The sequence below is a fragment of the Lepus europaeus genome, chromosome 6, assembly GCF_033115175.1.
Source record: "Lepus europaeus isolate LE1 chromosome 6, mLepTim1.pri, whole genome shotgun sequence".
Classification (NCBI taxonomy): domain Eukaryota; kingdom Metazoa; phylum Chordata; class Mammalia; order Lagomorpha; family Leporidae; genus Lepus; species Lepus europaeus.
In genome coordinates, this window is record NC_084832.1 from 75,677,202 (window position 1) to 75,699,496 (window position 22,295).

The 22,295-nt window shown below is 44.7% G+C and overlaps 1 protein-coding gene across 2 annotated transcripts in view; it reads right to left on the minus strand.

Moving 5' to 3' along the window:
• Nucleotides 1–22,295, minus strand: part of FRY (FRY microtubule binding protein) — a 512,138-nt gene that overhangs the window by 278,210 nt on the left and 211,633 nt on the right. Inside the window, exon 1 of one of the 2 annotated variants that reach the window (XM_062194403.1) lies at nucleotides 15,265–15,665. The exons of the other annotated variant lie outside the window; for it this stretch is intronic. Within the exon in view, the coding sequence (XP_062050387.1) occupies nucleotides 15,265–15,334 (70 nt within the window). The 5' untranslated portion in view covers nucleotides 15,335–15,665. Of the gene's footprint in view, nucleotides 1–15,264; nucleotides 15,666–22,295 lie in introns of those variants that run through there. 2 annotated transcript variants of the gene reach the window in all.

Genomic DNA, 22,295 nt, shown 5'->3' on the forward strand with positions numbered 1-22,295 from the left:
AGAACCAAGTTTGCATAATGGGTCTTTCTTCTTGGTGCCACATGACTAGTGTTGCGTCATTGCCCTCTGCAGCAGGGCTCCGTGGAGACAGCGATTCACTTCTGTTTTCAGCAAGAAAAAGTAAAAGCAGATAACCAAGACAGCTCAGTACTCCTGGCTGACTCTTCCGGGCTTTGTTAACTTTCCACTGAAAGTGGAGAAGACACAGCTCTGGACTCAAGGTCTGAGCTCATGTCACTTTGCCAACCCCAGCAAGAATGGACATTCGTAGGTCTTTGGGAAATAAGTTAAAACTGCCCATAAAGAACCTTCTAACCTTCTCTCCCTTGTGGGGTTAATCAAACAACCTTCATGAAAACACAGAGCAGAATAAATCTCCCTTTCAATATAAAACATGGTCCAAGCAGAGAATGAACTGCGGCGGGACACCCGAGGAACAGTATCAACAATTTCTCTCTATCCTTTTCCCAGGGCCCAAAGAGCATGTTCAATCTCCTGGCCCAAGAAGTGACAGTCTCTTAGTCACTCCCTAAAACGAGGGCCTTGTCTGGCAGAACAATATGATATTTAATGAGCACACTGAGCCAGCTTGATGGCTGTTCTACTGTGTACGAGGGACACTTGAGGATTGCTGAGTGGGTCTTCCATCACTGGAGTATGTACTCCTCATGAAGACTTAGATCCTCTGCTTGAACTCACTGAATATAGTAACTGGACAATTATACTTAGCTTTTGGTCTTGCACTTAACTTTAGGCAAGCTTTTCCTAAATTTCTGCATCATGTCCTGTCAGGCTCTTTAAGTCTCAGCATTATGAAATATAGGACAGTAGGTGTATTCCCTTTTAACCTAAATTGCATTTCTAGCACTACAAGAATGCTCTCACCCTCTCTCTTGGCCAGTAACTGTGACTATTAACTTGGGCTGTCACTGACATGTAGATTACAGACGATGGATTAGAGCCTGGGTCCACTTCTGCACCCCACAGACCTCTTACAGCTACCAAAGCAAATGGTTTGGATAGATGTTGTCAGTCAATTTAATTCAGACAACGAGTGCCATTTCCTTATGATATTTTAATCATTCCGCGTGTCTGCCACCATCAATGCCAACCGCATTGGTCAGGCGGTCCCCGCCTCTGACAGATTCACTCTCAAAGCTGATACACAGCACAAGAGTAGAGGTGAAGACCACCATTCAAAAGCCCTGGGAAAGAATGGGCTGTCCTGGAAAGGCAGCAGTAGCACAAAGCCAGCGAGGAGGAGCCGTGTGTGCTCCAGATGGGAGGTGATGAAGGCCTGGAACCCGGCCTTGGCAGGGGTGATGGTGACGAAGACCCAGATGTGGGAGATGTCACCAGGGAAGGAAAACATGACAAGCTTTAGTGGTGATCTGGATGAACAACAGCGAAGGATTGAAAAGAACTCTAGTTTCTGGCTTGGGGCTGACGGATAGTGACATTGAGCATTTAGGAAAAGAAAGCTGAGCCCAAGAAGTGACTTGGAGAGATGAAGTCCTAGCTTCACCAGGCTTGTGAGAAATGATCCCATTCTGGAGATGTGGATCAGCAACACAGGGAAACAGCAGGGACCAGCTGGCCTCTGGGGCCACCAGGGATAGGACTGTACCAATAAGAGTCACTCCTATTCACATGTACACAATATTTCACAGAGTTGAAGACTGATCATATTTTATTGTAATTATTGATTTAGCTAGGGATCTTTCACTTGACTGTCTTCTTAATGGCAGGGACTTGGCTCATGTTCAACTCAAAATATTTGAGTATTAGAATTTTGCTTTACTTTTCTGCTGTCTGTGCAAATGATGTCCAAAGTTTGAAAGCAGCAAGTCAACTAGATGGCAAATGTTTTTTCCTATTTTAGGGAAGAAAACTACTCTCCAGCTCTCCCAGGAACCGAATCCCCGTTTCCAGCCTGCACTGAACACAGAAAGTGGGCGCCTGACACTTGCAGATGTTTTGGTGGCAAATGAGCAGAGAACAGTGGGGTGCGGTGACTCTGGCTGAACTGCAATGCCAACAGCGGCTCTGGAGCCAGAATCACACTGGACTCCGGGCACTGTCACTTCACTGACACACTCCCTTGAGATAGTCTCTTTGATTTATTTATTTATTAGCTTTTGGTATCTCATATATAAAATTCATTTGCCTAAGTAGGATTTGATGAAGTTCAAATGAGATAATGCTTAGCACAGTGGCTAAAGCAGAGCTGTCCATGAATGCTGGTTGCTCTTATTAAACCATTGCAAGACCTCGCTTAGAGGTCATGGGTAGGTAAAGTAGGTGAATGACAAAACCCTTCCCAATTTATTAGCTAAATCTGAACAGTGAGATAAAATATAAAGTTCCTGAGAAAATACTGGTATTTCCATGTGAAATGGAAGTAGGAATACATTTTGTCCTTTTGGTATTTGAGTGGGGATATTAAGGACATTCACCTACTACTATTAGATTAAATTAAACAAACCTATACTATATGTATTCATCTTAACAGATTTCAATGAATCTACTACAGTCTTTTTCTTTCTTTTTTAACTGAGAACTGTGTATAATCTTAAAGGGCTCAAGTGTCTGAGCTAATTATATTCACCTATAGAATTTGCTTTTTTCTGTTGTAAGCAATAAAAAGAATCCTTTTGGGTTGGCATGAGAAAGAAAACAACAGGAAATGCTCCTCCTTTTTTCTGGAACTGGAGGCAGAGAGATGATTTTTATTTTGAGTACTCTCCAAATGCCTTGTCTATCCTTTTTGACAAATACCACTTGGTAATTTACGAGGAAGTACTTGTGAATATAATTCTACTCTTACCTGAGGGTCATCACCCTCATGTCCTGTTAATTTTGCCAACAACGACAGGTAGCACAGTTCAGTGTTCACCTAGCGTATGCATTTGGATTTAGAATACAAATGGTTCCTTCATCATTCTTGATATGTTGACTTGTGTCATGGTGAAGATTCGAGCATATAAAGCAATTTAACACAGCTCTTGACACTGTAAAAGGGCTTATAAATATAAGCTTCTATTACCGCCTTTAATGCAATGTCATATAGCAACAAGTGGTGAGTTATTAACAGTTACCTATCAGTACAGTCGCTGCTGGTTGCCTCCCCTTCTTCCTTCGTTCGGGTAGCTGGTAGAGTCCCTGTCTCATGTTAGGTGGGTCCAGTCTGATGCCAGGCATGAATCAGGGTTCACCTAAACCAACATGGCAACTTCATTCAACTGTGCCAGTGTTGGTCCAAGGATAGGCATGTGACCTAGTTCCCATCAGAGAGAGCCAAGCTGCCTGCATTGGAATCTTCCTGTTAGAAGAAAGCCCTTACCTGGGCCTCCTTCCTTCCTGCCTCTTCAGTGAGGCAGACACTGGGAACTGAGCACACAGTGACAAGTCCAGAGATAGAATGGTCTCGGTCCACGGGCTTCCAAACCCACCTGGAACTGCCCAGCTTCTGAAGGATGTGGGTTGGCCAAGCTGATTAGAAGTCTATTATTTCAACCATGACGAGGTTATTCTGTTAGTTATGGCAAAAGCATCAAAAAATGATACATATTTCAAAAGAACTAGATGGCAGAAATATACTCTATGTATTATCCTAAACACTGACATTTTGAACAAGATGCTGTTGTATTGTGATTAGTAACAAGAAGGCTTTAGGAATTAAAAGTGCTTGATCTGCAGAATCTTACTTTAATCATTTGCAGTTTGTAGCCTCCCAGCCCCCTCCCTGCCTCCCTCCCTCCCTTTCTTTCTTCCTCCTTCCCTCCCTTACTTCCTTCCTTTTTGTAAAACAGCTGACTAATTGCAGAAGATATGATTTGAATTTCAACTCCTCTACCCTTCTAAGAAAGTGATACTAAGGACCAAAATGGCTAACTAGACAAGAAGAAAAAGAAAAAGCTGCTAACATAATTGAACAGATTTGGGGGTTGACAAAGATGTGCTTGAATCTTCATGCTCACTGATAATTTTAATCTTTCTAAAGTCCAAGCAATTAAAATGGTTAGGAGGAAAAACAAGGTGGTTCACCCAGCCACATTAAAATGGCCAAGGCTTTCAAACACCTTCAAAATTGGTATCTCCACTAGCAAAAGCTAGGATTAGCTTTCTCATAAACTAAGTACTGGGGAGGTGTGAGTAAGCAGATGCGAAATTAGCAGTCAAGACACACAAAGGTCTCTGATTTTCCTATTTTCTTGCAGTCATATTCAGTCAAATAAACAGAAAGGAGACACACATGGTCTTGTACTCCCAACCTGGGAGAGAAGCTGAAAGCAGGCCTCAGAGCCACCACCACACCTGATGAAAATAAAAAGAGAACATTGCGTGTGGCCCCCAAGACCCCCTAAGAAAGTGGAAATTCTCATTAGAAATGTGGAAGCTGAACTTCAGGGGGACTGCATTGTACAAGTGATACCATAGTTAGGATCAGGTTGTCATTCAACGGCAAGTCCTCATTTTTAGGGGAGATACGTTAAAAACGTGGTATTCAAGGGCCGTCCTCCTTAACTGTGTAGCAGTTAAGACACTATTTGGAATGCCCACTTCCCATATTAGAACCTGGGTTCAAGTCCTGGCTTTGCCCCTGACTCCAGCTTCCTGCTAATGCAGACCCTAGGAGGCGGCAGTGATGGCTCAAGTGGTTGGGTCCCAGCCACACAGGTGAAAGTCCTGGACTGAGTTCCCAGTTCCTGTCTTTGGCCTGCCCAACCCCCACTGTTGTGGACATTTGGGAAGAGAGCCAGGTTGTCTGTCTCTCTATTTCTCTGTTGTGTGATAAAGAAAAATATGATATTTAGGGACCACAAGTTGAAAGGTAGGCTTTTTAAAACTGAAAAACTGTAATTTATCTCCTAATTGGTGCTCTTACTTGTTTTTTAAAAATATTTATTTTATTTATTTATTTGTTCATTTTATTTGACAGGTAGAGTTGCAGACAGTGAGAGAGAGAGACAGAGAGAAAGGTCTTTCTTCTGTTGGTTCACTCCCCAAATGCCCGCTATGGCCAGAGCTACATGGATCCAAAGCCAGGAGCCAGGTGCTTCCTCCTGGTCTCCCATGCGGGTGCAGGGCCCAAGGACTTGGGTCATCCTCCACTGCCCTTCCGGGGCCACAGCAGAGAGCTGGACTGGAAGAGGAGTAACTGGGACTAGAACCCGGCGCCCATATGGGATGCCAGCATCACAGGTGGAGGATTAATCACGTGAACCATGGTGCCGGACCCTATTTTATTTATTTGAAAGACAAGAGTTACAGAGAGAGAGGTAGAGAGAGAGAGAGAGAGAGGTCTTCCATCATCTGGTTCACTCCCCAGGTGGCAGCGACTGCTGGAGCTGTGCCGATCCGAAGCCAGGAGCTTCCTCCGGATCTCCCATGTGGGTGCCGGGGCCCAAGGACCTGGGCCATCTTCCACTGCTTTCCCAGGCCATAGCAGAGCTGGATCGGAAGAGGAGCAGCCAGGACTAGAATCGGCACCCATATGGGATGCCAGCACTCAGGTCAGGCTTTAACCCGCTGAGCCACAGCGCCGGCCCGGTGCTTTTACATGTAAATACATATTAAACTAACTGCTTACAATTTGCTAACTTCACAGGCAATCTATGCTTCTTGAGCAATTTTTTGTACAGTTTTAGAATTCTTTAACACAATCACAGAGCTTTGTACCTCTCTGTAGGCATTACAGTGGATAATATAACAAACCAAACAATGTTTCAAATATTTTTATAGCTTTTTGCATCCTGGTGACCTTCTAAATTTCAGCATGTTTCAACTGAACCGTATCTTCCAAAAGCTAGGGGAATATCCTTTAATTGTATGATCATATATTTTAAAACTTCCAGAATGCCAGCAATTTCCATAAACATTGTAAATCAATTTGAAGGGGGAAAAAAAATGCCCATCTCCAGACCAAGAATGTAAGAACTTGATTGGAGATAGTCCTGTTCAGACTCACTGGGCTAGAAACACAGTCACTTTACTGCAAAAAATAACAACAGAAAGAATTTGACAGGCTGTGTGGAGTGACAACTTTTTTTATTCCGAATACTGAAAAGCACACTAGTCTAAAAGTTGACCAAGCTTAGAAAGTCAGGCTTGAGATCCAGCCTGTACTTATCTGTCAAGTTCAATAACGGATGACCCAACCTCCTTCAGTCTGGCGTTCATGGTGTAGGAGAAATAACTGACAACTATTATGATGTTTACATAAACCTCGTTTTTCAGTGGAGGTATTCAAAACCCTTCCCATTAATCAGTGAGAGACCAAATGTCACGGTTGCTCCTTTCCTACAAGGAAGTGAGAGGAGACAACCAAGGTCACACATAGAAAAATAACAGAAAAACAGGGAAGAAAAACCCAATCTTGTATGTGCACAGTTGAAGCATTTTATTGATTTGACACTTGCGTAATAAACCATTTTATTGATTGCTCAAATCCCTCCGGCATAAATATAACATTCAAGTGGAATTTTACTAAAGTATTACCCTAGTTAATCTAATACCCTACCCTTTCCCTGGCTGCCAAGATACATATTTACCTGTTTAAGGCTAAACTCAAAGAAGTCAACCTAGTGTCTCTTGGGCTTAGGAAAAAAATGCTCATAGACATTTAATTGTGTATTTCCATAATGTTGTACTTGGGGCATCAGTAGAGAAATCCTGGAATTCCAAAGCTGTCTTCCCCGGCACAGCTACTCTGCACTTGGCAATTGATTATGAACAGCAGAAGCAGTCAGAGTTGTATATCAAATTAGGACTGATAAAAGCACTTAACATAGATTTGAATGCCTTCTCGAAAAAGATTTCAACTCCTTTAAATTGACATGACAACAAATTCTTATAGCAGCATAAAAAGTATTAGCTGAAATGTTACGGCTTTGGCTTCAGTTTCCATCTGCAGCTCATCAAGTGACTGAACAGTAGAAAGGAATTAAACCAAATCAGACTCATTACAGAGTCTGATACGCTGGCAGAATATAAACTTTCATTGCTTAGCATCTGGAGTTTGGGGTGACTAACAATTACATGTGTGTGTATTCTATAAAAAAGAGAAAATACTTCTAAGACGATAGGTGAGATGTGCGATCATTAACCGTAACTCACGGAAATGCATAGTTCATGTACACACACACACAGATGTTCACACTCACACACATACACACACCCCTTTTCTTTCATCCCCCAAATATTCAGAAGAGTGAGAGAACCACTCAAAATGAAGGATAACTGGTTTTATCCTTTATCCATGTGCAAAGTTCTGATAAACACAGTAACTCCTCTTCACATTCTTCTATGTAAAGAATGTCAATCTGCTACCTTTGCTGCCCCATACACTGAAGGTTGGCCAAGGGTTTGAAGGTAAACAGCTTACATTTCCTCTGCTCCACCAGCCATCTCGCTAGGACGAACATCTGAAAGAGTTCTTAGAGAATGCAGCCTGCAAACTCCAGGCTTCCGATTGTCCTCTGATGTTGTGAAAATATAACTCCGTGCAGTGAAAGCCAACATCCATCCAACAGTGCCTCCCAAACAAAATTCTCGAGGGCCTACACTGCTGCTGACCTCATCAAACAGTACACCCAAGGGTTCTTTACGTCCTGGGAACTTCTGTGTTAATATTCCTGATTTCTGAATCCAACAAGGAAGGTGGGGAGGCTCTGAGAGTCTTGGTGTAGGATCCGAGTGTGACGCCTCTGTGAAGCTCCCCAAACAACATGTAAGTCTTGCCCACAGGTGAATCTCAATCAACAGGTATTGCATAGCGTTTGGTTTGCTGACACTGTTGAATAGCAAGGCATGTTGGACCAATAGCCCAGAAAAACTCACGCTCAGATGGTAACATCTTTAGTGTTACTGAAAAGTAACTAGAGATGTGCTTATGGAAAAGATTTTTCCCCATTGCTTCGTTAGGCCTGGAGGTACACAACCTTCCAGATGGAAGAAAGGGAGTATTCTCTTATTCGTGTAGCTGACATTTCTAGGATGGAGCAAGATTTAAATGAATATGATGAGTGGGTCCTATCAAATGGGAGATTATTAAAAAAAAAAGATAAGATTGAGCTGTGTACTATCTCGTTCCAGAATGCCATTCACATTTCCTAGAAGTGATTGCTTACTAACCTGTACCGTGGTAGTGTGCAAATAATGGGCGGTCCTCAAAAGGTACAACATCATGCAAAGTTATAAATCTTTAAGTATTCAAAAAAGAGGCTTAAGAGCAATGCCAACATACACATAAATCCAGAAAATCTTAATGCATATGTATTTCGAATGGACTCACCTCTGTATATTAAGTGATAAAAGTCATATTGTATTTTTTTAAAAGTCCAATTCAAAAGTAAAGACTGTGGAATAAGATCATGATTTGCTAATTTAAATCTGTTCTGAAACTTCACCGCACGATGTCCTATGGACAGCTATAGCTCATATCATAGCAACTTGGGGAGAATCAAGACTTACCAGCCTAAACCAGGGACACGTAAGAATTACTTTACTCACAATCAATGCACCTCACTCATCAAATGAGGTAATGCGCCTGGAGGTGCTGAGCAAACTGCTGGATACTAAATAAATGGAAGGTGTAGCCCCAGCAGCGGGACCTACACAAAAAGCTCTTGTACGGGGCTGTCAAGCTACAGAATAGCCCCCAGCACAGTAAAATGTCATTTTTCATTTTTCATTGGCCGGAAGTGACATCCATGCCCAGCTCATTCCTCAAAAATACACAAGTAGAGGTTGCTGTCAAGATGAGGGCATATGTTGGGGCTGGAGCTGTGGTGCAGCGGGTTAACGCCCTGACCTGAAGCGCCGGCATCCCATATGGGTGCTGGTTCTAGCCAGCTGCTCCTCTTTCATCCAGCTCTCTGCTATGGCCTGGCAAAGCAGTGGAAGATGGCCCAGAGTCCTTGGGCCCCTGCACAAGTGTGAGAGACCTGGAAAAAGCTCCTGGCTCCTGGCTTCGAATCGGCACAGCTCCACCGTTGCAGCCATCTGGGGAGTGAACCATCGGACGGAAGACCTCTCTCTCTCTCTCTCTCTGCCTCTCCTCTCTCTGTGTAACTCTGACTTTCAAATAAATAAATAAATCTTTAAAAAAAAAAGATGAGGGCATATATAAACTATACAATTCCTTGAACTGTATCCAAAAGTAAACTAGTGAGTCATGGGTACCAAAATATTCTAAAACAAGTGTCTTTCAAATAAAATGAACTTTTTTTTTATTCTATCAGTGGAAATATCCAATTACTGGCAACTTTCTCCAATACCCTGGGCTGTTTCGAGATTGTAAAACCATCCAGGTCATCTCTCCTTCTTGCCGACTGCAGTCTGCCTTGCTCACAGTTTCTATTCTCGCTGGCGACTTCACCAGGCAGTGTGCAAAAAGCAGGCAGAGAAGCTGCAATTCCATCATTTTGTGCAGCCTATCCTTAGCTGGTTTTATGGTGGAGCTGGCCAGAGCTCTCAGGTGAAATGGGATGCCTGAATTATAGATAGATTTCCATTATCCCTGGAAATACTCTCTGCCCTCACTACTAAGTCTAATTGGGAGTTTGCAACCATTTCTTAAACAGAAATACTTATAGAGCACATCAGAGAAGCTTCAGTAAGTGACCCAAGTGCCATTCTAAAAGAAGCAAAGAACATGTAATTACTTTACTTACTGGGGTTGCTATATATATATATATACATATATCTCAATGTAAAACATTCCTGACAGAAGAAATGTACCTTTTTACTAAAACCTTATTTTGTGAATGTGTGTGTATTTAATTAAATGGTCAAAGGGCTCTGAATTGTCTTTGTGGCATTTGCAATAATGATGGAGAAGACTTCTGAAAACTGTTTTCAAGCAGGCCTGTGCTAAGGGCATGGTACCCTCCAGTACTGGTTGGTTGGAGAGAGAGAGTGAGTTCAAGGTCAGGGGCAGGAGAGGAATTGGCAGAGGCATCAACAAATACAAATGAAAGGAGCCATGAAACAGGAAGTTCCCCTTCAGGTGATCACGAATCAACACCAATAACAACAACAACAATGCAAGTATTAGCTGGATTAGGGGAAGAGTATATGGCGCTCACCAGCATCCTGGCTTTGAGCAAATCACTTTCTCAAGTTTCCTTCTTCTTTTTTTTTTTTAACTGTAGAAGGTGGATAATACATAACCTTGCAGGGTTGTTAGAAAGAGTGAAGATAATAACAGAGAGGTCACATGGCTCCCTGTGCTCAGGGCATTCCCAGTTGACACCCAACATCCCGACATTATTATTAACTTTCACTGTCAAAAATGTCCCAGTTTGCACAAATAATTATGTGTGGCTGTCCTCTATCTAAGTCATGAGTATAATATTAGACACAGAGTGGCAGTGATTGTCATTCTGGGATTGTTGAACATTTAAAAGAAAAACAGAGCTCTGCATCATTTGAATCATAAACCCTGGGGTAGGCCTTTTCCATGTAGAGAGCATGGACGCTGCTAGGGTTTTGTTTCCCATTACAGAGCTGTAACCTACTTAAGCAGAAGGAACCGGTGGCATTGGAAAGTACGTGTACTAGCAAACATCGAATGCACTGCAGGGACCTGGGAGTGACCCTCCTGAGTGTATGCAGCAGTGCCAGGCACCCGCTCTATGGAAAGAACTGAAGTACGATGGGCCGCGTGTTTGGCTCTGCAGTTAGGACTTTGCTTAGGATGCCCCCATCAGACATAGAGGTGCCTGGGTTTCAGCGCGTGCTCCACTTCCCATTCCAGCTTCTAGCTAACATGCACCCTGGGAAGCAACAGGTGATGGCTGAAGTGCTTGGGACCCTGTTACCAATGTGGGAGACTTGGCTCAAGTTCTGGGTTCTTGGCTTCAGCCAGGCCCAGCTCTGGATGTTGTGGGCATCTGAGGTGTGAACCAGTGTATGCAAGATCTCTTTCTCTGTCTCTCTGTCTCGGTATCTATCTCTGTTTCTTTGCCTTTCAAATAAAAAGAAAAAGCTACAAATAAAATAACCAAAGTACATATACCTGCACTGTGCCGCTCAACCGGATTTAGGAAACTTAGTTAACTAACCACCTTAGTTTTCTACTTCCTTAAACCAATTCTATAAGAGGCTAAAACCAACATGAGTCTTGAGATTTGTCTTAAAAAATCATGAAATCTTGGAGGAACACTCAAAACCCAACAAAACATCAATAAGAACTGCCTGCAGGCAGTGGAAGGCATTTCCCATCCTCACTCGCACCTGCTCATTCTTTGGCTCCAGCATGAACCCCATTCCAATGCTGAACACATGTGTTCTGCTTAGCACCACAATCACATAGCTGGACAATGCTGAATTAGATTCTCCCCACTGGACGCAAGCTTTTCTAGAGCAACCCTGGGCATTTCACTATAAACACAAGGCCCTGCCTCCTCCTGCAAAGACTTTGGTTCCCCTGGAGCAGTTCACTTGTCAATGAAATTCTAACTACCTGAAAGGGTTAATGGGCATCCTTAAGTTTCCCTCAAGGGTGTGGCAAGAGCTTGCCAAATGTTATAGGGAGAATGCATACTCTCCTGGAAACAGCAAGGTGTTGGATGGACTCTGAATGTTTCTTCATGCATTTGGGCCCCATGGTCATCAGGTGTCCTGGGGTAGACAGAAACCCATGGAAGCCATTTAGAGCTTTCTCAATGGAGTAAGAGTTAATACACCTGCAGCCCTGTTCAGCAATACAACGCAAGCTCTCCTTTCCTGGGCAATAGCTCATGACTATCAGATCTATACTTCTTCTCTAGCAAAGCCAAAAGGCCCAGGGGACTTCCTGCCACTAAGAAAATCCCCCGGCCAACTCCCAGGCTGCTGGAAGGTATGCATCAGGAAGGAAGGGACATTCTGTTCATGTGGAAAAGGAGGTAAAATCAAAAAGTAAATCTGGGAGAGAAATGACCCAAAGAAAGCAATTGATGCTGGTGTCTATGCAGCTCCCTTCTCTAAGGCGTGGCATGTGTTGACTGCTCAGAGAATAACCACTGAGGATGCCAAGCCAAGGGAAGCAGTGGTCCAACCCTGATTGAGAGTGGGTTGAGAATGGAGGGGGGCACTAGAATTTAGTTCATCCTATTTCAACATTTATTGAGTATTTACAATATGCCAGATACTGCTTATATCTTAATATTTCAACTTACTCTTTAATGGCGTCCATTGTTTTTGCCTCCGTTTCTCAGATGAGGAAACCAAGGCAGAGTGGTTAATTAACTGCGCAAGGCAACACAAGTGCAGGAGCTGGAGATCTGAACCCCATCCACTGAGCCCTGCAATGTGTGCATTCTAGGTTGAGGGTGTGCCACAGGGGAGCGACCTAGGTCCAGGTATGGACTGGGGAGCCAGCTAGTTAATGCACAGGAAGGTGAGCAGATTCAGTGCGGCTGCAGCAGGAACACAACGTGGGAGAGGATGCACGGGGAGCTCGGAGGGGCCTAAATGGCGGCTACTGACACTCCAGGCAAGAGGGAGCTGGGGAGCCGCCTTTGACCATTAGAAGACCACTGGGGTGTTCCAGGCTAAGTGGCATACCACAGCCATGGTATGCCAAAGGGCAGCAGCGACAGCATCACTAAACAGCTGGATAAGACTGGCTAAGCATTGCTGAACAGCTGGGGAAGGAGTAACACAACAGGTGCCCATGGGAGGAAGGAAGTCTGTGGAGAGGTCAACACAGCACACCTGCTGTCCACACATCAAGGCCATGTCAATCTCCTACTGCACTTGGGAAAGAGCAGTCTAACAAAGTAGGCATGCTGATGAAGGAGGGGATGTTACAATGAACCAGATGAAAAGCTAACACCCCTCACCAGGCAGTGACTTTCTCAATGGGCTCTGGTAATTCTTCCAAGGAGACACATATATAGAAAGTAACATTACCTGGACAATGTGCTCATTGTTAAAAAAGGAAACCTTAACCTGGAAGTACTTAGGGAATCATCTTCCCTCTTACTACCACCTTGCAAAGCAGGCAGCCACGGTTACAGTTGTTTTATTGCTTTCTAATTGTTGAGCTTCTGTAAATAGGTACCACTGTATAATTAGGGGCTGATTCGCCATTCAGGTATGTGCACAGACACCCTCGCCTCTCCTACCTGTGGTGCTAGGCGTGCGCGTGCAGGCACAATTAGCTGCTTGCCCCGGGTACCTGCTCTCAGCCAAGGTTACACTGGCTAGCTCGAGCCCTAAGGCTTCTGTTTTCTGTGTTCTCTGCCACAGGGACAGATTCCTTTCTCTTTTTGACTGAAGATATAAAAAACAGCAATGAGCGCTATGCTAGGTTGTAAGCAGATTAGTGTTGTAACAAGCTTAAAAAAGATACACATAAAGTTTACTTCCTCTTCCCCTTTTGAAAGGGACTGGAAAACACTCTACCCACCAAAAGAATGCTGGAGACTCACCAACTTCACACTTTGAAATAAAGAAATTAAGACAGAGGAAAAGAATGGCATCTTATTCATCTCTTGGGGCCTCCCAGCCTGGCACATAGTAGGTGTTCAGCAAATGTTTGCAGAATGAGTTAGAGGAATTCAAAATTGTGCCATAGGTCTTGTCAAAGCAGAAATGGTCATTTCAAACCACTTCCTGATGTGTGGGTGCAGAGGGAGGAGCAGATGCAGAGAATATGTACTTTGTCTGTAGTCATTTGCAAATAGACCAGGGAGAGAGATTTTTAAAAAGAGATCCCACTGGCCTAGTATTGTCACAACATGATTTGCTATCTCATGAAGCAATGACAAAAATTGATGCAAGAAAATAGTCTGGCCTCAGAATAATCAAAGGATGATGAAAAAAACCACATCCCGATGTCAAACTCGCAAATGAGTTTTTTTTCAGTTGTTGGACAACTGCTCTATAAAGAACCCTGTAGATCAACTTCTTCTCTAGAGTCGAAGGTAGACAAAGGATGACTCGTCCTTGAGCGTGGAGTATGCAAATCATGATTCCAAGTTCAATGATGTATAGCTATCACTAATAAAGGAACACTGTCTGGGCAACAGGATTACTCCCAGTGGCTTCCCACTTGTAGAAAAACAGTTTCAGACAAGCCCCACAACGCACACAATGGTACAGAATGACCTGGGGGGTGGGGGGATGGGTTAGGTGGATAGCATTTAGAGATGCACATTCCTGAATCCCTTAGGCTGAAAGTACTTTGGCTCTTTTCTCAAAGCAATTATGACACAGGTTCTCGGGCCCAGGTTTTGTTTACATAAGAACAATCTAGGCCACAGGTCATTTGTGCAGGAGGCAACTAAGTGCCAGTTCTTGGAGCACAGGTAGGTTAATTAGTATGCACATAACACAATGTCAATGGTTTTCTTGGGGGGAAAAGCATTTTTTTTTTTAAATAATTGAAAACCATTAAAGATCTGTGATACTGGATGGTCTTTTATCCAAAGCAAGCACAAAGGCTGTTGGGGAAATGGAGAGGAGTTTGTTTATGAAGTGTTCAGAAAAGACAGGGTATCACTGATTATCTAACGGCCCCATTTTAATCTGATTCTGGATCCACGATGGCTCAGAGGTTGCCTTTTTGAAACAGCATATGGCTAACATCCTTATGTAGGTCACAAGTGGCACTTCGGCAGCCACGACACTCTGTGAGCAGGTAATCGACGATTAGGGTCAGAACCTTCCTTGTGTACATTACAGAAAAGCACGTTATTCGGACCCCAGCACACGTCAGGATTTTTGAGCATGCAAATATGAAATGCCATTCTGAACAGCATCCCCACCAACAAGGAAGAGAGGAAAGGAGTCCGCAGCTGTCTTGTCTACGACAAGGATGGATCTTGGGCTTTGGACTCTGAAGTACTTTTCTCTCTTCAGACAATACCCTAATCAAACAATTATGAAGCCTGCCACACCCCTTTGATTCAACTGTACTTCACAAAATATTCAGATAAAGCCTCAACAAATCAAATAAACACCGAAGCAGGAAATGCAGCCCAGAATGCCTGATTCCGTGCCCTGCCAGGGCCTGAAGGGCTGTGTCCCTTGAACATTTAATCAAACAAAAATCTACTGTAATTCCATTGCACCCTTTGCACTTGAGCAACGCAAGTTCAGTCTCTGACATTTTGATTTTTCACAGCAGATGGAAGCCAAAAAAAAAAAAAAAAAACCAACTTGCTCGGGTCACAAACATGTGTGTTCAGTGGAGATTTCAATTCTCCAACCAACCTTACGCAACATCCAGCAAACAAACAAACAAAAAGGTTATATTCTGTTACTCACTATTACTCCAGGATTTCAGTAAATATTTGATACTGATCTCAAAGAAGCCCGAATCCTGCTGGCTGGCCATGTCTGCAGCATACAAAGGAGCTTCTAGGAGTGGAAGCTGCTGGAGGAGCAGGTAGCGGGCGTGGAGATGTGCCTGTCACAGGTTAGCGCTGTAAGCCAGGGGTCAGGAGCCGAGTGGCAGGCTCTGCAGATCCAAGTCATTTAAAGGACACCCGAGGAGCGCAACAGAGATGCTCGGCCGCTCCTCCTCCTCCTCCGGGGCCAGGACTTGCTTCTTATTTGCTGGGTGCTGAGCTCCCCGCAGCCCTCAGAGGCGGTGGCCACTGCTGCTTTCATTTCTGGGCTGCCATAACCAGAAATGCCTGCCGCCGGCTGCCCGCATGCTCTGCTCAGCCAGGTACCGTGCCACGGAAGTCCCCACCTGAACTGGGATCCGCTTTCTCCGGGGAGGGAGGGTTTCTTGGCCGGCCTCCCGGACGGACGCGGTGCGGGCCGGGCGGCCTCCCTGCCCACACAGCCGCCGCCGCTGGGGCCCAGGGATGGGCTGGGAGCGCCGCCCCCTGCCCCAGTCTCAACCTGAGCCACTGCTCGCTTGGTCTCCGCCTGGGCTGGAGGAGGAATTTCCCGACTCCTATGTAGTCAAAAAAGCTTCTGGGAGCAGCCCGGGGCTGCTCTGGCTGCTACTTCCCCTGGCGTCTGGCCCCGAAACACACACGACTGCAGCGCGCTGCGGTAGGCAAAGCTGCACCCTGCATCTAGCTGCAGCTTCGCTCTGAAAAGCCCCATCCAGCAGCTCGCTGCAGTGGAGACACTGGATTACCAGCAGACAGCTGTGTGCCTCCCCCTCCTAGAAATGCAGTCTTTGGAGGGGCACCCCAGAGGAACAGTGCCAAGTGCTAGGTCTGCATGGACTCCACCACCGAGCTGTTTTCTCCAACGTCTCCTTTTTAAGAATCACGGAGCCCAGTAACGCTTATTTTATTTGTGAGTGGAGGATAAGGACCAGGAGCACGGGATTGCATGCTGCACAATAGCTTTTCACTGCCTGAATTCCTGCTACCAGGTGTCCTGATTTCCCTTCGCTTTGTTTCACGTTATCATGTAGCTTGACAAGGGGATTCAAGAAGGGTATTGTATTTTCATCATGACAGGCTGTGTTTGAGCAGGTGGGATCTGACCAACCACCTGCTAAACCACAGGATCCTTCCCCTCTCCATGACATTTATGATGAATGTTTTCTGGAAAAATTAATAAGCCATGTTAATAATTATTTAACATAACAGATGTTGGGCAAACCACCTTCCCCCATCCCCACCCCCGAACCAACATACAAACAGGACTTCCGAGCTTCACGGATCACTTGCGAAAAGGAAGAGAAAGAGTAGAATGTGCTTATCTTAAGACAGAGAATTGAAAAAATTGCAACATGAAATAGAACTTTTGCACTCTGTCCTGAAATGTCCTCAGACACTTTATGGATATAAAGCACTTTTTTTTTTTTTTTGACAGGCAGAGTGGACAGTGAGAGAGAGAGAGAAAGGTCTTCCTTTTCCGTTGGTTCACTCCCCAATGGCTGCTGCAGCCAGCGCACTGTGCTGATCCGAAGCCAGGAGCCAGGTGCCCCTCCTGGTCTCCCATGCGGGTGCAGGGCCCAAGCAAGCACTTGGGCCATCCTCTACTGCACTCCCGGGCCAAAGCAGAGAGCTAGACTAGAGGAGGAGCAACCAGGACAGAATCTGGCGCCCGGCCCAGGACTAGAACCTGGGGTTCAGGTGCCGCAGGCAGAGGATTAGCCAACTGAGCCGGAGCGCTGGCCAATATAAAGCACTTTTCGAAGTCCGTACGCTTACACAAAAGGCAAGCACCCAGCCCAGCCACTCAGATTCCCACCCGGAACCTCAGGACAACTGGCATCAGGTGGAATTCTTTTAATAATGTACCCATCCCTGAGTTGGGGGCTCATTTTCTTTCATCACCTGTACTTTGAATGCATGGCTTCTGGGTGAAACAGAACCCGAAGATGAAAGCCGCACAACACCTTGGAATTAACAACCACATTGGCGCTCAGGTTCTACCTGACACCAGCCCTTACAAGCTTTGGGACTTAAGGCAAGCTATCCGCCCTGCTGAACCTTACTTTTCTCATCTCTAGAATGGCAGTAATACAGAGAGAGTTCAAAAAGTTGGTGGAGGGCCGGTGCTGTGTTGTTGCAGGTAAAATCCCTGCCTGTGATGCCAGCATCCCTAATCCCAGCTGCTCCACTTCCCATCCAGCTCCCTGCTAATGAGCAGGGAAAGCAGCCAAGTGTTTGGGCCCCTGCACCCACATGGCAGACCCAGAGGAAGCTCCTGGCTCCTGGCTTCCGCCTGTCTCAACCCTGGCCATTGTGGCCATCTGGGGAGTGAACCAGTGGATGGAAGATCTCTCACTGTCTCTCTCTCTCTCTGTAACTCCAACTTTCACAATAAATAAATAAATCTTTTTTTTTTTTTTTTTTGACAGGCAGAGTGGACAGTGAGAGAGAGAGACAGAGAGAAAGGTCTTCCTTTTGCCGTTGGTTCACCCTCCAATGGCCGTCGCGGTAGGCGCGCTGCGGCCGGCGCACCACGCTGTTCCGATGGCAGGAGCCAGGTGCTTCTCCTGGTCTCCCATGGGGTGCAGGGCCCAAGGACTTGGGCCATCCTCCACTGCACTCCCTGGCCACAGCAGAGAGCTGGCCTGGAAGAGGGGCAACCGGGACAGGATCGGTGCCCCGACCGGGACTAGAACCCGGTGTGCCGGCGCCGCAAGGCAGAGGATTAGCCTTGTGAGCCGCGGCGCCGGCCCAAATCTTTAAAAAAAAAAAAAAGTTGGTGGAAAATAGGATTTAAAGATAAAGTCATATGGGTGTAAAACATTTCTGAAATCCAGGCAAATTTTTTTCATAATACACATTTCCATGACCTTTCCGAGAGCTGTACCTGTTTCCTACAGTTGTTGGAACCAGTAAATGAGTAATGTGTGGAAACTGCTCACTGCACATAGTAAACTCTTCATTACATCTTAGCTGTATTAGTCTTTACTATTCTGTACCCTTAGTGCTCCACACAGCAGAATGTTAAGTGCATTTGTGTACCATTTATGGCACTAAGATGTGTATTTTGAACACAATGGGAACTCCTTGGGAATAGCAAGTTAGAGACATATACACTCAGCTGCAAATAAGCAAGGATGTTATTCAATGTTGCTACTCAAACATACAGAGATTCTCTGCCGACTTCACAAATGAGACTTCGACTGGCTTTAAAGATGTTTAAACACTAGTGTAAACATACTAACTTGCTAGAATGCCCCGTGCATTTCAAAGGAAGCTGTCAGAAAAATGTAAATGCAACATAGAAGGGGATGTCTTTCCTAGCGAGTTCTCCCTGTGAAGAGTGAATGGGCGACCAGGAGCCCAGGCCATCAGAACCCGAAACCTGCCTGATGTCTGCCTCCTTTCTCATTGGAGCACCTTTAAAGAGAGCAGATTGTCAAAGAACAGAAAAGGCCTTTTGTTTTGCTGAAAGGCCTGCAAATCAAATAGAATGACACCTGCTGCAAGCTGGGATAAAACACTTATCCTTTTGTCTCCTCTCTCTCTCTCTGGGAGGCTTAGGAAAAATTTTAGTCCAAATAGGAACCTGGATTGAGGGACTTTGAAATGCTGGTACAAGAATAAAACCTGAATCTGATTCTGGCTTCAGCTGCCATTTAAAATGACCTAAAGCTTTCACACCTGGAAACATGAGGGATCTTCCCTTAAAGATTTCTAAGGACATACAATGAATCTTTAATATAGGATATTAAATATAGGATATTAAATCTTTAATATAGGATATAGGCATAGAGTTAGGGGCTGAGAAAAAGAACACAGGAATTACTGCAGAATTTAAGTGGAAGGCCTCAGAAAATGGTACTAAGTGGACAAGACTCAGAAAGTAGTAGCCTAAGACAAGTCATAACAATAACACCTCCATTTATGGAATAATAATAATCTTGTGCTAAGCATACATTTTAACATATTTAATCTGCTCTTTAAAGCAACAAAGGACTATTAGCCCCATTTTACAGTTAGCAAAACTGAGGTTCTAAGAGGCATTAAATAAGCTCAAAGTCTTTCACCTGGTAAAATTTAAGTATAACAAATTTTAGAACCTGAGTGATTTATCCTAACTCACACGAGTTTTTAAAAATCATAAGCCAGGTGAGAATCACGGTAACCAAGTTCTTTGGAGAAAGTTCAGGAAGAGACACTCAGGCCCTCCTGATCCACAGCAGAGATGCTTCCCATCTCCCCGGCTCACAGACTCCCTGCCCTCCTGGCCTGCTTTATCCTGGGCGAGGAACTGTTCTCTGGGGCTGGCAGCCCCACCCCGAGGAAACCTATAAGGTGTCATTATTTCAGTCAATCTGATGCCCTGTGCAGGCTGTGGTCTCCGCGAGGATGCCTAGCCTGGCATGGAGGTGGGGCGAGTAAGGATGAAAATCTAGGCTGAACTTCTCTTTCCAAATTATGAAGGGGATGGTCTCAGTATGTGAACCTCCCGCTGAGGGGCTGCATCAGCCCAGGACTCAGTATGGCAGGAGGGTGCCTATTCGTGGTTAAGACACCCAATGGGGTAGTGAGAGCCCCGGGTGGTGCAAGAGGCAATCAGCAGAGCAGAGTTTCAAGAAGGCAGTGACCAAGTGGTGGCCCATGTCCCAGCTTGTAGAGCAGCTGAATTGGATGAGGGTGGCGGAGAGTGCACCGACTGTATCTCACAGGCTGTGGCCTTTACCTCGGTTCTAACTACAGCCTGTTTTCCTTAGTGCTGTATCCCCCACAGCTCCCAGCACACAGTATGTGTGATGAACACACATTGAGTGAGAAAGTAAATGACCAGACTTGTCATGCCTGCCTACTGTTATTTGCAGCCTGTGGGAAAAACGTGCAATAGACATGCAATTGATTTGTGTTTTCATTCATAGTTCACTTACACTTTCCTAGCATTTTAGACTATTTTTTCAAGACTGAAATGTGTGATGTAAAAAAAAACAAAACAAAACAAAACGTGAAAACAAAGCAAGGCATACAGTCTGGACGCTTGTCAACATCAAGAGCCATTACCTAATGATTTTAAAGCGCCTGATTGATTGGGTTAGGATTAGAGTCCGCCTCCTGTCCCTATGAGCAGAGCATGTGACTATATATGTGTGATTACTGTCAGAGAGTGACGTGCACATTCATGCACAGAACGTTAGGCAGAAGAGAGGTGCTTTGCTAGCATCCTAAAGAGACAAAAGCAACTCACCTAATGTAAGAAAAAAATTGCTTTATCAATCTTTGATCAGTAGGTTCAAATTCCAAAGAAGCATTAAATATATGATAGTCCCATTAGTATACATTGTGTCTTAAGAGGGATTGCTCCAAATCAAATTAAGTTTTTTTCTGGATTGAATTAAAAGACAGCAGCTGAGATCAATGGTGACAAGTAAGGAGAAAGGGTTTCATTTTTCTTTAAGCAGTAGAATGATTAGGAGGCCTGTCAGAGAAAACCTAAAGAAGCAAGTGTCAAGATAAATAACAAACTTCTCTTTTGACCTACTTTAGATGCACAATTCGGGCTGACCTAGCCCATTCTAAGAATCAGAAGAGAAAAATAAGACACAATGCCACACAGTGTTCCTGTTGTAAGCCTACAGTGCAATAATCAGTCCTTTAAGATAATCCAGCTCCCATGCACAAGTCTCCACAATAAAGGATTCTGCAGGTTTTGAAAATACTGATTCCAATACTGTTCACTACAAATATATTTTTCAATGAACTGAAAGACATTTACATTTTCTGAATGTAACAGAAGTTCATTAGGCAGAGCTCATTGTTGCACAGATTTGGACATAAACAAGCAAAACAACAACAACAACAACAACAACAAAAAAAAACAACCCATGGCTCCTAAAATGATTTTCATTTAAAAAAATAGCAACAGAACCCAATTTTTCTTCCCTGCTAAGCTCCTTGGCCAAAGAGGTGTTTAAAGAACTGAGGGCCAGAACAAAAGCAGTGGATGTTGGTCTAGTGCAAGGGAAAGACCTTGTAGGATGTAAGTAGGAAAAGAAAATAAATGACACTGAGAAGCAGGGGAGTGGGAAGGAAAGCCCGGAATCCACCTGCTTGCTGCCCGGCATACAGAGGCCCCTCCCTAGGCCTGCCATCATCCAAGGCGTTGTTCTGAGTCTAGACATTGAATGAGCGCTCCACGTTGGAAGTAGAAACCTTGGGCGAGGCTGTATCGCAGAGGAGCTGCATGGACAAAGCTGAACAGAGGGGCACACTTGCTGATGCTTCTCTAAAACTGGCAATGAGATATCATTAGAACAAGCCTGAATGAGGGCACCAGTTAATCCAGGCCTCCACCCTGGCCAAATGAAAACTGAGCTTCTCCCCTGATCCTGCTCCGCACAATTGAACAATGACTTCAAGACCTAATATTCAGAGGGTACTAATCAGAAGGGGAGTGATATTGCCTCCCAGTGTGAAATCCTTGCTCTGTCATTTAGAAGCCAAGGTATTGGCACAGTTGTCAGCCATCAGGTGGTCGCCTTGGTTTCCTTGTCTGTAGAGTAGTGCTTATCACACAGGTGTCCTGCAAGGATTAGCTGAACACCAAAGGCACATGACAACTGTTAAGGAGCAGATCTACAGCAAGTAATGGATGCAGGATATACAACAAAATGTTCTTCTAACTCCACAGTCAGGGTAGTAAATGCAGGAGAGAGACCCTGCCTATCACAGGGAGATTCATCCCAGCCACCCAGGTCGGCAGCCAAGGGAAGGTAGACCTGTCAGCCAGCTGAAGTTACACAAAGGTAAAGATCAAAAGCTCAAATAGGTACACCTGTGACTTTTAGTGCCCAGGGTAAACCTCTATCTAAGTAGAGATTCTATTTAGCTTAGTAGCAGTTTAAATTTACCTAATCCAGCCTTCTCATGGACCTCTCAAAGTAGGGCTTACATATT